Source organism: Rhinatrema bivittatum, chromosome 1 (assembly GCF_901001135.1).
Source record: "Rhinatrema bivittatum chromosome 1, aRhiBiv1.1, whole genome shotgun sequence".
Classification (NCBI taxonomy): domain Eukaryota; kingdom Metazoa; phylum Chordata; class Amphibia; order Gymnophiona; family Rhinatrematidae; genus Rhinatrema; species Rhinatrema bivittatum.
In genome coordinates, this window is record NC_042615.1 from 536,940,877 (window position 1) to 536,957,574 (window position 16,698).

The 16,698-nt window shown below is 44.2% G+C and overlaps 1 protein-coding gene across 2 annotated transcripts in view; it reads right to left on the reverse strand.

Moving 5' to 3' along the window:
• The window catches only part of HSDL2 (hydroxysteroid dehydrogenase like 2), a 151,211-nt gene that overhangs the window by 49,557 nt on the left and 84,956 nt on the right, over positions 1 to 16,698 (reverse strand). For both annotated transcript variants that reach the window (XM_029614299.1, XM_029614290.1), the window contains one exon: positions 16,315 to 16,429. In XM_029614299.1, the coding sequence (XP_029470159.1) occupies positions 16,315 to 16,429 (115 nt within the window). The remainder of the gene's footprint in view (positions 1 to 16,314; positions 16,430 to 16,698) is intronic.

Sequence of the window (16,698 nt, forward strand, 5' to 3'; positions counted from 1 at the left end):
ACGAATAGGTGGTCCATCTTTCGTACAGTTTCCGACCTTTCCAGGTATCAGACTAGGAGTCTGCCGATGGCAAAAGCGGTGAGATTCTTCTGAGTCCTTATGCTCGTCTGGTGATGGCAGCGAGATGGTTTGGTTTAGATGGAAGTAAGAAACCACTTTTGGGAGGAAGGAGGGGACCATGCATAGCTGTATGGATCCCGGTGTGAACCTGAGGAAGGGTCCTCGACAGGACAGTGCTTGAAGCTCAGAGATGCGACTGGCCGAACAGACTGCAACTAGGAATGCAGTCTTCAATGTTAGTATTCGGAGGGACAGATCGTGGGTGGGTCTGAAGGAGGCTCCTGCTAGGAAGCCTAGGACTAGATTGAGATTCCATACAGGTACCAGCCACTTTAGGGGTGGTCGGATCTGTTTGACCCCTTTCAGGAAGTGGGAGACGTCCGGGTGAGAGGCTAGACTGCCGCCCTCCACCTTGGCTCTGTAGCAGGTCAACGCGGCCATCTGCACCTTGATGGAGTTGAGAGACAGCCCTTTCTGTAAGCCGTTCTGCAGGAATTCCAGAATTGTGGAAATTTTGACTGTCCGCGGGAGGATGTCGCGGTCTTCACACTAGGCTTCGAATATCCTCCATATTCGTATGAAGGTTAGAGATGTGGAAAGCTTGCTTGCTCGGAGCAGTGTGTCAATCACCGCCCCCGAGTATCCGCTCTTCTTCAGGCATGTCCTCTCAATGGCCAGACCATAACAGAGAATGGAGTTGGGTCTTCGTGGAGGATCGGGCCTTGTTGGAGCAGATCCCTGTGTGGAGGTAGAGGGAGAGGGCTCCCTGTCAGTAGTCTTCGCATGTCTGTGTACCACGGCCTTCTTGGCCAGTCCGGGGCCACTAGAAGTACTGGTCCCCTGTGGTGTTCTATCTTGCGGATGATCCCGCCCAGTAGCGGCCATGGTGGGAAGGCGTATAGCAGGGTTGCCTGTGGCCAGACCTGGACGAGAGCATCAATCCCTTGGGATTGTGGTTCCCGTCTGCAACTGAAGAAGTTGGGAACTTGGGAGTTTGACCGGGTTGCCAGGAGGTCCATGGCTGGTGTTCCGCAGCGGTTTACTATCAGCTGGAAGGCTGTGTTCGACAGCCTCCAATTCCCCTGGGTCTAGACTTTCTCTGCTGAGGTAATCCACAGTGATGTTGTCTTTTCCCGCTATGTGGGCGGCTGAGATCTCTTGTAGGTTTGATTCTACCCTTGCCATTAGGGGGTCTATTTCCAGGGACACCTGTTGGCTTCTGGTTCCTCCCTGGCGGTTGATGTAGGCAACTGTTGTGGTGTTGTCCGACATGACTCTGACCGATTCACCCCAGAGTCTGTGACTGAACTGTAGGCAATCTAGTCTGACTGCTCATGCTTCCAGTCGGTTGATATTCCATCCCAACTCTTCCTTGTCCCATTGCCCCTGGGTGGTCAGTTCCTGGCAGTGGGCTTCCCACCCTCGTAGGCTCGCATCCGTGGTGAGCAGGATCCAGGTCGGCGGGGATAGCCTTATTCCCTTTCTCAGATGGTCTTCTTGTAGCCAGCATTGTAGCGGTGTTCGAACTTCCTCCGGGAGCTGGAGGCGAACAGAGTAATTCTGGGACATCGGAATAGTAGGGAACGTTGTAGGGGTCGCATATGAGCTCTTGCCCATGGAACCACTTCCAGTATGGATGTCATGAGACCGAGGACTTGGAGGTAGTCCCACACCTTGGGGCGAAGACTACTTAACAGGTTTCGCAATTGGTTCAGTTTTGTTCTCCTTATAGGAGTCAGAATCACCTTTTCTTGTCTGGTGTGGAACTGGACTCCCAGGTATTCCAGAGATTGGAAGGGCTGCAGGCAGCTCTTGTTTGTGTTGACCACCCACCCAAGGTTCTCCAGTAGAGTTCTGACTCTGGTAGTCGCCTGATGACTTTCCTCTGGGGATTTTGCCCTAATCAGCCAATCATCCAGATATGGGTGTACGAGGATTCCTTCTTTCCTCAATGTCGCCGCCACTACAACCATGATCTTGGTGAACGTTCGGGGTGCTGTGGCTAGCCCAAAGGGTAGTGCCCGGAACTGATAGTGGTGGTCCAGGATCGCGAAGCGTAAAAAACATTGATGCTCGTGATGGACTGGGATGTGCAGGTAGGCTTCTGACAGATCCAGGGATGAGAGAAATTCTCCCGGCTGTATCGCCCTTATGACTGAGTGCAGGGTTTCCATGCGAAAGTGAGGTACCCTCAGGTGGCGGTTGATGGACTTGAGGTCCAGGATGGGCCGGAACATACCCTCTTTCTTGGAAACGATAAAATAGATTGAATAGTACCCAGTATTTTGTTGATGCATGGGCACTGGCGTTATGGCCTTTAAGTCGAGCAATTTGGTCAGTGTGGTTTCCACTGCCGTCCTCTTGGAAGGGTCATGGCAGGGAGATTTCACAAATTTGTTTGGAGGAATGTTGGGGAAGTCCAGATAATATCCCTCTCGAATGATGGTTAGGACCCACTTGTCCGAAGTTATCTCGACCCATCCTTGGTAGAATAAGGCAAGTCTGGGGGGGCATAACCAAGATGGCCGCTCTGTAGCTGAATGCCGCGAGAAGCTCCAGAACACTAAATTAAAAATATATTTCTTGCGAAGTTTATTCTTTGAGAATGGGACGAAAGAGAAAGCCGAGAGGTGAGCCATACCCTACAGCCCCTTCAAACGCTTCCTTGACCAGTCTAATGGATCTTCATGTGGTGCAAAAGGATTCAAGTGCAGGAGCTCAGCCGCTGGAGAGAGGGAGGGGGGAGGGGAAGAAGAGCTACCCTCTCTCCCTGACTCTCTATCACCTTTAAGCCCTGTGGAAGGAACTCCCCCCTGTGAACCCGGCAGTAAGCTGGAGCTCCCCCGTGCAGGAAGCTACACAGTCAGACCAAAGAGTTTTTCGATACAGTCCGGTGGGGCTGGACGGGGGAGAAAAGGAAAGCCCAAAGAAGTCAGTGGGCCAGATCGGGGAAGAGGAGGACTCAATACTGGACTATTCTGGAGGGGCAGTAGGAGGAACTGATGTACGAACTGAGCCAATTGTGGTAAGACCAGCTATTTTCACTCTGGAAACAATTTGGGACACAATCGTTGAAATGAAATCCTCTATCCTCTCGCAAATAAAATCTTTGAATGATTCAGTGAAGGAATCTGAGCAAAAAGTAAATGTCGCAAATTTAAATGCTGATTTAGAGCAACAAATAGTAAATAACAGAGATCAAATTAGAAACATTCAAGAAGTGCAAAATGTTATATTGAAAGAGAGAAAAAGTGCTGCGTTAAAAATGGAAAATATGGAGAATATAATCAGGAACAAAAACTTGAGATTTATTAACTTTCCAAAGATTTTGTTGATTTCACCTCGGGATATCTTTAAAAGATATCCTGGAAGTGTTAAAAATAAATGAAACTGAACTGCCACCGATATCGAAGAAGGAATAACTAAATTGGTTCCAGCTAAAGAACAACTACTGGATATATCAACATTATTAAAGACTTCCGATACTGAATTAGCGATACCAGCTACTTTGATAGTAAATCTATCTTTAGAGATAGAGAATGGCTTTTGAAACGTTATCTAAAATATAGGAATGAGCTTTTCTTGGAGTGTAATGTTAAGAGTGTTCCCGGATGTAGCACGGGAAACTCAAAAAAGGAGGAAAGCTTTTCTCCTTATGAAACCACAGGTATTGCAGCTTGGAGGGTCTTTCTTCCTGAAGTTTCCTTGTAAATGCTTAGTTAAGCATAATGGTAATTCCTATGTATTTTATGACCCTCCATAGCTATCACAATTCTTGGCAGGGAAAGTTCCTCCAGGACCCCCAGAATCCAGGAACATTGAATCTAGTTCCAATTAGAGTATATTAATCCTTATATGCTACGGTAGTAGGCTTAATTTTCTTGTATTGTAATATGTTATTTCTTTAGGTTGTGTAATTACGTTCCCCCAAAAATGGTGGGCTAGATATTAGAGAAAGAGAAAATTTCTGTATTGCTTTGAAAAAATTTCCTAAATTTGTATTATTGTGCCTCTCTCTGTATTACTTTTCAAGAGAATTTATCTTGTTTAAATATTTTGTAAAACTGCATAAATAAAATAAATAATAAAAAAAAAAGAATAGGGCAAGTCTGCCCCCTATGGCTTCTTCCTGTGGATGGGTTGGCTGATCTTCATTGCGGGGTGCGGCTGGGGTCTGGATCCGCGCCAGCTTCCCGTTTGCTGTGTTTGTTCCGAAAGGACTGGTCCCTGCCTGCGGGGCGAGATGCTTGATATGTACTTTTGTACAGTTTGAAGTGCAGTGATCCCCTGCTCTTAGATATTTGGGGGGAGGGGCGCTGGCTTCTCTTGTTCTTGTCCTCCGGTGATTCGCCCCATTTGTCGGCTAACTTCTCCAGTTCGCTTCCGAACAGGAGGGTTCCCTTAAAGGGCATTCTCGTGAGTCTAGTCTTGGATGTCACGTCAGCTGACCAGCTTTGGAGCCAGAGTTCCTTCTGGCTGCCACAACGGACGAAATGCTCCTGGCTGCGGTGCGCACCAGGTCGGAGGTCGCATCCTTGAGGAATGATACTGCTGGTTCTAGTGCTTCGATGAGTGTGGTGGCTTTCCTGGTCTTTGATAAGCAGGCACGTGTCACCATGGCGCAGCAGGCCGAGATCTGTAGCGACATAGCTGATACAAATGACTGAGGATGGATTCCCGACGTCTGTCGTGAGTATTCTTGAGTGCCGCTCCTCCCTCGACTGGGATGGTAGTACACTTTGAAACCACGCAGACCAGGGCATTAACTTTGGGAAATGCCAGGAGATCTTTGGGGGCGGGGTCCAGGGGGTCTAGGGCTGCCAGGGTCCGTCCCCCTTGAACGTGGCCTCCGGAGCCTCCCATTCCAGGTCAATCAGCTTTTGAACGGCTTGCAGTAAAGGGAAATGGCGGGAGGCCTGATGGAGTCCCTCGAGGAGGAGGTTTGTCTTCGGTTCCCCCACGGCACTTGTGCCTGGGATAGCGAGCTCTTTCAAGCTGTGAGCCACGAGGTCTGATAGCTCATCTTTGGCAAAGAACCGCCTCATCGTTTGGTAGGGTTCCGTTCCTGGAGGAATTTCCCCTTCCTCCAGGGAGTCTTGATCCTCGTCTGAGGTGTCAGTGTCTCCAACGTTGGGGCTTTGAGGTGGGATGGGCACTTCTCTGGGTTTAGAGGGTCCTGGGATGTTAGGGTCCTCTGGGGGAAGCTGTGGTTGTGTCATTGGGGGTGCCGGTTGCATGTGGACAAAGGTATGTAGGCCTTTGAAGAATTCTACCCAGGAGAAAGATGCTGGGTCTAAACTGAGAGGCGCTATGTCCCCGGGGAGCCCCGTTTGAGGGAGGCTCCCGCTGGGGGTAGCCAGATCCGGTTTACTGTCGGTGGATCCAAATCCCAGTGCCGGCTGGAGAGGGCCTTGGCCTGGTTCACCCAGAGCCTCCTCGCACTGTAGACACAGGGCTGTGGCCTCTTCGTGCTGCGCAGCTCTAATGTGGCATACTGGGCAGAGGCCCTGAGCTTCTTGTCCGGTGTTGCCATGGCTTGTATGTGTAGGATTGCAGAAAACTCTGGTTTGTGCGTTCAAGCGTACACTGGGAGGCTGAGTTATGCGCTCCGGGTGCGCCGAAGTTGTGCGTGTAGGTCGGATGCGTGCTCAATAAGATGCGTGCGCTGCTGTGCGCACAGGGTTAACTTATGCACCCGGCAAAGTTGAGCATTTGGCTGTGCACCCGGCGTGCGCATGGATTGAATCCGCAGACAGGGCAGCGATCAAGTGAAATGGCGATGGCGACCACACGAACAATATGGCGACCACCTCGGAGGGTCTCCACCTGCCCAACGCACAGTGGAAGGCCCAACAACCGCCGCGGGACGCCAGGGCCTAGCAACTACCACGAGGGAGGTCATCCCGGGACCCGCTGTGGAACAATGGAGGTGAGCCCGCAGCATGAGACTGCCACAGGCGGGGCACGTAACATATTTGGGGTGGAGAAATCTAAAAAAACAGTACTTAATGAATAGCAGAATACTGATGTGCACCAAACAGGAAAGAGATCTTGTGGTAATCATATTTAATTATCTCAAAAACATAACAGTGCGACAAGGCCCTGGTGTATAATGGCAGTAGAAAAATAAGGAAGCCTTGGTGCCTTTGTAAAGTTCATTGACAAGACCTCATCTGGAGTACTGTGTCCAATTTTGAAAGTAGAGGCAGTCCAGAGAAGAGAGTTACCAAAATTGTGCAGAATTAAGAACATAAATACAGTGCCTTGTAAAAGTCTTCATATTCTTGTACATTTTTCACACCATCTTAAAAATACAAATCAAAATGCATTAAGGTAGGAGTTTTTCACTGATCTGTACAACATACTCTACACTTTCATAAAGAAATAACTATTATAGAAATATTCCAAAATTAAATACTGTAAAAAGAAAAAAAAAAGTTGATTGCATAAATCTTTACACCTTTTATCACAGCAAACTCAGATTAGCTTCAGTTCAAAAAATTAGCAAGGCCCATAATAAGTTAATACAATCGAATTAAATACTCCTAGATAAAATAAATCAAGCTGTTTCTGTTGTATGAAGTAAATCTGAATCAAAGGTCAAAACACGCTGGAGCTGTTGAAGGAACGCCGGGATAACATTATTCAAAAGGTACAGATTTGGGGGAAGGCAATAAGAAAATTTCAATATGTTTGAATAGCCCTTGGGACACTGCTAGATTCATCATTGTCAAATGGAAACAATTTGGTGCCATCAGAGACACTGCCGTGATCAGGTTGTCCCTCCAAAGTCAGTAGCCATGGGTTAAGGAAATTGCCGCAGAAGGTTACTATAAAGCCTCAGTTTACTTTACAAGAACTACAGATAGCTCTGGCTGAGTCTGGAGAAAATATTTATCGATTTCAAGATTACTTTACAAACACAGCCTATATGGAAGGGTACCCAGAAGGAAGCCACTGCTGAAGAAAAGCCATATGATATGCCACAAAGAAACTTAGGGGGTACTGCATGCATGTGGGAGATAGTTTAGAGTTTCAATCACACCAAAATGGAACTTTTTTGTCTTAATACCAAGCGATATGTGTGGTATAAAACAAACAGCACATCATCTTGAAAGGTGATGTCACCATTATGTCATGGAGATTAATTCCAGCAGCGGGGAACAGGGAGGCTTGGGAAAAATCAAGGGAAAGATGGATGGTGCAGAGTACAGGAAGATCTACAGGAGAACCTGTTTGCCTGCCAAAGTCCTGTTCTGGGGAGAAGATTCTTTCAGCAGAACAATGATCTTTAAGCACAAAGAAAAAGCAAGAAGAAACTGAATGCCCTAGAGTCGCCCAGTCAAAGCCCAGACCTAAATCCAATAGCAAATTTGTGGCAGGACTTGGAAGACTGCAGTCCAGATATGCTCCCCAGCACTGGGTCGATAAACTTGCAGTTCTACTTCCATTCAGTTCTAATTGCATGTACCCTGGAAAGCAGCAACTAGGGTCTGTACGTCTAAAGTTCAGTTTCCACCTCTTTAAAAAAAAAAAAAGAAGCCTCTATCTGTCTTCCTTCAAAATGGTCTATTTCCTCCTAAACTTACTCCATTATACTTTCAAGAAACTGAGACATCTCCCTTTTTCCTTTTATTACAGCACTTCCTGGACTAGCTTGTAAGGAAGTTGAAATTTAGGAGGTGGCCACCAAAGTGCCTTAACCTCTCTTTCAAAACAGAAATGCACTAACAGTAATTTTTCAACATGCATAATATCATAACACTAATTTCATCACATTCTTGATCATTTTCATGGACAGTTTTTTTTGTTTTTTTTTTTTTACCATAAATTCCTTCTGTTATTATGGATGCTACCAAGATGTCAGGGGGTCTGCAGGCAGCAATCATTTCTTTTCTCATTATAGTTTCATATGCATCAGTGAATAATAATGGAAAACATTTCCAATGCTTTCACAAACATTTTCTCATTTACAACACGTTAACCTCAAACATTTAACATTCAGAACTTCAAACTGTAGATGGCTCATGTGCTAGGATATGAAATTCAAAAAGGACAATTAAGATTTCACTAACAAACAGTCGCTGCCTGAATTTCATTACAAGGAATGATTTACATGACTTTGATCTATGCTGCTTTTCATTTTGATGTTAATCTGCTTCTAAATGAATAAAACTATCTTGGTATTATTTATTCCATCATTGCTTACAGCTGTCAAAACCACAATTGAAATGAAAGACACGGGAGATAATTTCAGCGCACTCTTCAGCTAAGGCATGCTTCAGACTCACTGGTGTAAAACGCGCAAGCCATTATTTACAGCTCTTAGCATAGAGGAGGACACATATAGCGGACATCAGAATACGGAGCAGGAACACCACAAAGAAACATCTTGCCAAGAGAGTAAGATGCTTTTTCATGTGTTCGGAAAACAGCAGTCCATTTCATTTATGGTACAATAACCTTAGTGCTTCCCTTTGATTTCTTCAAGAGACTATTAAGACATCCATCTCAAAGCATTGTTCCCAAGTCACATTTACATGCCAGGGCTTAACATTTAAATTAATTTTTTCTCATTCGTTATCTTGAGAAGATGCAAGTGCTTGTGAAAGGTGGTAGACTGAAATCACAAAAAAACAAAATCCTACATTTATCTTGATGCAAACAGGAAGAATAGTTTACTTGAACCAAAGGACAAAAGCAAGAGCAACCTGGGACAGAGTGTTTGGTCTAGGCTCAGGTTATAATTTTAGATATAAACACTGGCAAAAAAAATCCCAAGATAACAACAGGAATATTTAAACTAAAAACTCAGAATTCTTTCAGACACAGCAGAAAACCAAATGAAATCCATACAGATCCAAACTAGAAGCATGTAAACAACGATGTCTGGAACAGAATCTCTCTAATATTTTACAATTTTAATATTTTACAATTTCACTTTACTAACTTACCGGTAACTACGTCAGAGGTGCCAGTGCCTCTTTGAAACAGCGCTGTTACCTTTTCCAGATTCTCCCCTACATGTTTGCTTCTGTTTCCCCCCAATACAACTGATGTAGGCAGAAAGCAGCTTCTATACCTTCTGCCCTTATTGCTGCCAGATGTGCTGGGTCTTGATTTACCACTGCAGGCCACAGGAAACGTTGAGGGAGTCAGACATGATCTACGGGCTGCAGTATGCCCACCACTGCCATATATGTACTTAGTTTGGGCAAGTCTGCATTGGCTGGGCAAATGGAGAAATTACTTACCTGATAATTTTGTTTTCTTTAGAGTAGACAGATGGACTCAAGACCAATGGGTATAGTGCTCTTCTGCTAGCAGATGGGAGACTGAGTCAGATTTCAAGCTGACGTCAGCCTACATATACCCATGCAGGAAGCTTAGCTCTTCAGTATTCTCCTCAAAAAGCAATTGTGGATATATGTGTGCTCTAATAACTTAAGTTAATCAAGTTAACCAAGTCAATCAACTAGGACTGGTTCAACTGATTTCCAACTGGAGACCGCCAATGCGCTCAACCGAAAAACGCAGACACCGGGCAACTATGGGTGTCTTGAACTAGGGGTAATACCTGGCTTACCCGTGCTTGTCTCTCTCATGGGAATTGTCACCCGAGGTTTCCTGATTTTGGGGCAGCCGTGGGAGGGATGCTGAGTCCATCTGTCTACACTAAGGAAAACGAAATTATCAGGTAAGTAATTTCTCCATTTCCTAGCATGTAGCAGATGGACTCAGGACCAATGGGATGTACAAAAGCTACTCCCGAACCGGGTGGGAGGCTGCCCGTGGCCCACTTAGTACTGCCCTTGCAAATGATGTGTCCTCCAGGGCCTGGACATCCAGGCGGTAAAACTGGAGAAGGTATGTATGGAGGACCACGTGGCCATCCGACAGATCTTGGCGGGTGACAGCATCTTGGTTTCAGCCCAGGACACTGCCTGGGCCCTTGTGGAATGTGCCTTGACTTGTAGAGGCTGAGGCTTTCCTGCTTCTACGTAGGCCGGCTTGATTACTTCTTTGATCCAGCAGGCTATGGTTGCCCGCGAGGCCGCTTCCCCTTGTGAAGACAAATAGGTGATCTGTCTTCTGTACGGATTCCAATCTTTCCAGGTATCGGACTAGGAATCTGCCGACGTTTAGGTGGCGAAGACTGAGTGAGTCTTCAGAGTCCTTACGTTCATCTGGAGATGGTAGAGATATGGTTTGGTTGAGATGAAATTGAGAAACCATCTTCGAAAGAAAAGAGGGGACCATGCGTAGTTGTATGGATCCTGGTGTGAACCTGAGGGACGGTTCTCGAGAGGATAGGGCTTGAAGCTCGGAGACACGATGGGCTGAACATAAGAAAATGCCATACTGGGTCAGACCAAGGGTCCATCAAGCCCAGCATCCTGTTTCCAACAGTGGCCAATCCAGGCCATAAGAAGCTGGCAAGTACCCAAAAACTAAGTCTATTTAATGTTACCATTGCTAATGGCAGTGGCTATACTCTAAGTGAACTTAATTGCAGGTAATGGACTTCTCCTCCAAGAACTTATCCAATCCTTTTTTAAACATCTCTATACTAACTGCACTAACCACATCCTCTGGCAACAAATTCCAGAGTTTAATTGTGCGTTGAGTAAAAAAGAACTTTCTCCGATTAGTTTTAAAAGTGCCCCATGCTAACTTCATGGAGTGCCCCCTAGTCTTTCTACTGTCCGAAAGAGTAAATAACCGATTCACATCTACCCGTTCTAGACCTCTCATAATTTTAAACATCTCTATCATATCCCCCTCAGCCCTCTCTTCTCCAAGCTGAAAAGTCCTAACCTCTTTAGTCGTTCCTCATAGGGGAGCTGTTCCATTCCCCTTATTTTGGTAGCCCTTCTCTGTACCTTCTCCATCGCAATTATATATTTTTTGAGATGCGGCAACCAGAATTGTACACAGTATTCAAGGTGCGGTCTCCCCATGGAGCGATACAGAGGCAATATGACATTTTCCGTTTTATTCACCATTCCCTTTCTGATAATTCCCAACATTGTTTGCTTTTTTGTCTGCCGCAGCACTCTGAACCGACGATTTCAATGTGTTATCCACTATGACGCCCAGATCTCTTTCTTGGGTTGTAGCACCTAATATGGAACCCAACATTGTGTAATTATAGCATGGGTTATTTTTCCCTATATGCATCACCTTACACTTGACCACATTAAATTTCATCTGCCATTTGGATGCCCAATTTTCCAGTCTCACAAGTTCTTCCTTCAATTTATCACAATCTGCTTGTGATTTAACTATTCTGAACAATTTTGTGTCATCTGCAAATTTGATTATCTCACTCGTCGTATTTCTTTCCAGATCATTTATAAATATATTGAAAAGTAAGGGTCCCAATACAGATCCCTGAGGACTCCACTGTCCACTCACTTCCACTGAGAAAATTGTCCATTTAATCCTACTCTGTTTCCTGTCTTTTAGCCAGTTTACAATCCACGAAAGGACATCGCCACCTATCCCATGACTTTTTACTTTTCCTAGAAGCCTCTCATAAGGAACTTTTTCAAACGCCTTCTGAAAATCCAAGTATACTACATCTACCGGTTCACCTTTATCCACATGTTTATTAACTCCTTCAAAAACATGAAGCAGATTTGTGAGGCAAGATTTGCCTTGGGTAAAGCCATGCTGACTTTGTTCCATTAAACCATGCCTTTCTATATGTTCTGTGATTTTGATGTTTAGAACACTTTCCACTATTTTTCCTGGCACTGAAGTCAGGCTAACCGGTCTGTAGTTTCCTGGATCGCCCCTGGAGCCCTTTTTAAATATTGGGGTTACATTTGCTATCCTCCAGTCTTCAGGTACAATGGATTATTTTAATGATAGGTTATAAATTTTTACTAATATGTCTAAAATTTCATTTTTTAGTTCCTTCAGAACTCTGGGGTATATACCATCCGGTCTAGGTGATTTACTACTCTTCAGTTTGTCATTCAGGCTTACTACGTCCCCTTGTGCTTTTATACTGATACACCTTATTGTAAGATGATACGCTTTCATCCTTTCTGGAGATTCTCTGTAAGGGGGAGGTGAGAGGGTTTTGGAGGGGGGGTGAGGGTGGGGAGAGTAGTTAACACAAAATGGAGGCGTGTAGTTGTTTACTATTATGTTTGTGTTTTGTAAAAATACCCTGCCTCAATGAAGATAAATGGGGGGGGAAAAAAAAAAAAAAGAGAGACTTGTTTACCCAATAAGGAGAGATTCAGCCTCCATATTCGGGAGAGGCAGGAGAATTTTCCCAAATCCAGAATAAGTGAGACCGGGTGATGGTCAGAAAGCTGACAAGGCAAAATATCACAGGCATCCCCCCGCCCCCATCCCCTGCTTATCAACATATCTGAAAACAAATCATCTATACGACAAGTATTTTGTCTGGGGGTACAAAAAAGTGAAATCTTTGGAAGGAGGACAGGCAGTCCTCCACACATCACTCAAATTATAACCATTGACAAAGATTGCTAAATAACTAGAGATCCTACAATGTGGTGATGAGAATGAACAATCTTTCTAGGGGCATCCCAATACAGTCTCCCAATACAGTCACTGTTAGGACCAAAGACATTGACAAGTACAATCTCCTGGGAGTAAAGGCTAAAGTGTAAAGTTAAGTATCTAAACATGGGATCCCTCCTCAAACCTGAGACCTGCAAAGGAAGTGAGTTATTCATGAATAAGTATACACACAACCCTTACAGTGAAATGAATGGGAGGCAGCCCATATCTGGCCAAGCCAAGTATGCTTTCATTTTTCATGTTTCTTTCTGGAGAGATATGTTTCTTGCAATAATACGTTCTAAGCTTTGAGAAACTGTGCATTCACTTCCACTTAATAGGATTAGAGATCCTATTAATGTTTAAAGAAATTATTTTAAGAGAAGTTGACTTTAGGCACCAATACTTCATAATATAAACCAAGTTCACAGTATCTAACCCTGCCCTCCAAAAAAAAAAAAGAGCCTGTAGAATAATTCTGAATGCACCACAAAAACAAAGTAGTAAAGTGCTCCAATGTGTAACCATCATTTTTAACGTGAACTACCCCCCCCCCCCCAACAGCAAATCAAAATCAGCTAAACCCTCAACACAACAGAACATTAATAAACCAAAAAAGGAACAACAAAGGCTCTTCAAGGACATCAGAACACACTGATAAGCCAATGTTCCTTCACTAGCACCTCAGCCAAGGTGGCAAATTCTCTGACGGAGCCAGGGTGGGACCCTTGTCGAGACCCACAATCCCCATTAGAAAATATGTAACAAGCATAGTGACCCCCTGAACCACCCCCGTTTCCCCACTACCAATAGTCTCCACCACCCTCCCAACAAGACCCCACTCACCACACAATGAAACACCCAAAATACTCCCCCTGCCCAACCTTTCTACCTATGTCCCCTCCCACCATCGGGAAAAAAAGGAAACCACATCAAAGCAATGTGTCAAACAATAAAAAACAAAGAAAAATACTGAAGTCCAATCAAAATACATCAATAAGGAGCACCCATGATAAAAAGCTCAAATAAGTCTTACAGTTCACTCTGCAAGCATGCCACGGGAAATACTTGTAGCACGCAGAAGGGTTCTCGCTATCACTTGGCGCCATTTTATTGTCAGTATGTAAATTTAGTTCAAGAACAGCTAGTGGGGCACATAAAATTAAAGTCCAAAAAATAGTGAAATAAAGTCAATGTCTATGCCATAAAAAGAATAATGAAATCAAAAAAACAGAAAACAAGCTGGGCTAAGATCAAAACAATAACTGATAAAGCCTTCTGAGGGAACTCCGAAACAGCTGTTCCCCACCCAGCTCCCCGCCTCCTGCAGCCATTACAATAGAGTCCATACAGTTTAAAACGACCAGTCGACCCCATCAAAAATATAGCCTTGTGAGAATGAGTTCAAATTTAACACAGTGAAAATATCTGAAGGCAACTGTTTACCAGGTCCAAGAGAAACAGTCCCAGCCTCGCGGTTTAATTGCGACTGTTCCACATCATGCAATGTCTGAAAAATTGAGAAATTACTTACCTGATAATTTCGTTTTCCTTAGTGTAGACAGATGGACTCAGGACTAGTGGATTTATGCTCTCCTGCCAGCAGATGGAGACAGAGCAAGATGATATTAGTATCAGTGACCCCAGCCTGCCAGTATTCTCGGTCTCCAGCAGATGGTGGACGTGCATCTCCCTATGGGGATTGCTTTGAGCTTGTTGAAAGGAGAAATTTTAAATTCATGAAAAGAAAGCCCCGCTCTCCTGCGGTGATACCTAAAGGTCCCTCCCCCAGTTGAGAATTACTGAGGTGATTTCCATGGTCCCTCAGAGGAGTGCCTTAGTCCAGTAGCTGAGTTTCCCGGCATGGACTTAGCTGCTAGTTTAAATGAAAGGCAGCAGGTGCAGGACGCCAAGTGCGGTGGTAACAGCAGATGCTCTCTCCCCCCCTGCAGCTGGAAACAGGCTCTGTACTCATCCAGTAAGCGCTGAGCCCAGGAAAGGTTTAAAAAAAAAAAAAAAAAAAAGAGGAAGAGTGTTTTACCTGAATCAAAGGCAGTTAGAGGGGTTTCAGGACTTCCTCTGGTCTCCGTTCTCGGCACACCGTGCCAACATTTGTTCCTGCTCCAGTTGGGGTACTGGGCAGGCTGAGCAGCCCCCCGGTGGGCTAGGCCCTGCACTTAGGCTTTTTTCTTGGATGCCAGGTGGTAGGCCGCAGCAGCCGTTTTTGTGTGCTCGTTTGTGTTCTGCTGTCCTCTATAGACAGATGTGTGGTGTGTCGGCTCTGTGCAAGGGTTATGCACTTGGTTTTTGGGCGTGCTTTTTATGCGCACAAACTTTTTTATGCACTTAACTTGACAAAAAAATACACAGAGCATATTACCTCAACCATTTTGCAGTTTCAGTGGTTACCCATTCAGTTTCGAGGTTGATACAAAATGCTACTTGTAACTCTTAAGCTCCTCAGCACCAACTCCTTTCCATGGACGAATTTTTTGCTATGAATATATCAGCCTAGAAGCAAATCTTAGATCACAAGAGAGAGAGATTTTTGAGGTAACTTCATGGAAAGCAGTATGTTTGTCTGTGACAAGATATTGTGCCTTCTCTGTGGCCACACCTTTTATGTGGAACAAAATACCTGAAGTTCTAAAACTGATGGAATGTATAAAAATCTTCAAAAACCCTCCTAAAATCTTTTTTGCTGGGATAAGATTTTGCTTAATCTAGCATGCATGGAACTTTACTGAGAATTCAGCAGATTTGATGATGACTCGGGCAATGGGTGTTTTTGCTTTGAATTGTTTGTTTTAGTTGTAACGTTTTGTTTTAGTTTGAAGTCCTGTGATTATTGTGTATGTTATTATGTACATAGCTTAGGGCCTAGGTGTACGTTATTAATAAATTTTAATAAATACAAATACATGCTAAGAAACCTGCTTATTTAACTCTTGTTGATCCTTGGGCCTGGATACTGGATCATGACATATAAAACCTGCAGGTGATAAATACAGGCAGAAGATGTGCAAGACGTGTAGAGATACAGATGAAACCCCAAGACAGAAGTAAATCTCAGTGATCCAAAAGCAGCAAGAACAGAGTACACTAGCAGGTTAAAAATGTAAATTTAAAATGTTTTAGAATTCAATTAAACTGTTGTGGTTGAATCATTTTGACATCTTGGGAGTAGGCCAAAAAGAACAAATATGGGAACAGATGTTACAGAGATCAAGTAGCGAAAGCATGGCGAGACCTGGCTTTGGTAATGCTTTCCAACAGATTTGTGGAGGTGTGTGGAGAACACAAAAAGGGAACAATTGTGATGCTGGTCAGCAAGAACCATAAACTATAAGCCTGGGTATAAAGTCAAGGAGTAAGAATAACTAACAAATCATAGTTTTAAGTAGGGAAACTGCAGCCATGAGAGCAATTGAACTTGAGACCAGCAGAACGGTGGAAGGGAAGCACCACTTCAGGAAGAAGAGGTGGTAAGACCTGAATCCACATCTCTGTGAGCATTTCAGGTCTGCAGCAGATCTACCTACCTACCTGGAAAGCAGTAACCTACAGGTCCTGACCGAACAGAACAAAATTATTGGTGGATTTAATGATATTTTATGCTGCCTTGAAAATAATGTATTATACTATCATTAAAATTCACCATCGTGTTCCTGGAAAGTTAAACCCAAATTTGTACTTTTCCCCAGTACTTACGTAAGGTAGGTTCCCCTGGTGTTCACACCTATCATAAGATCCACTTTCTTCATAGACGTTTCCAACGTGCCGGTCAAACTGATGGCACTAGCATTGTTCACCAAAACATCTATGCCTGATTTAAAAAAATAAAAATGCAGGTTTCAAAATGTTTCACTGTCACTGTAGCAAATTTGTAGAACTAGTTCTTTTATAACTAAGTGCAAAGAAAATAAGGAAATATAATCTCCCTGTACCATCTGAAATAGCCTGGTGCCTCTGTGCTTTCAGGATACAACAGGTGTTTTTGAGTTGTTGAAGGGAAAAGGACTTTACGGTTTACCTGCATGCTTCTCTGAAATTCCTACATTTGTTTTTTTTAAGGATTAAGAGAGGAAATGTTAA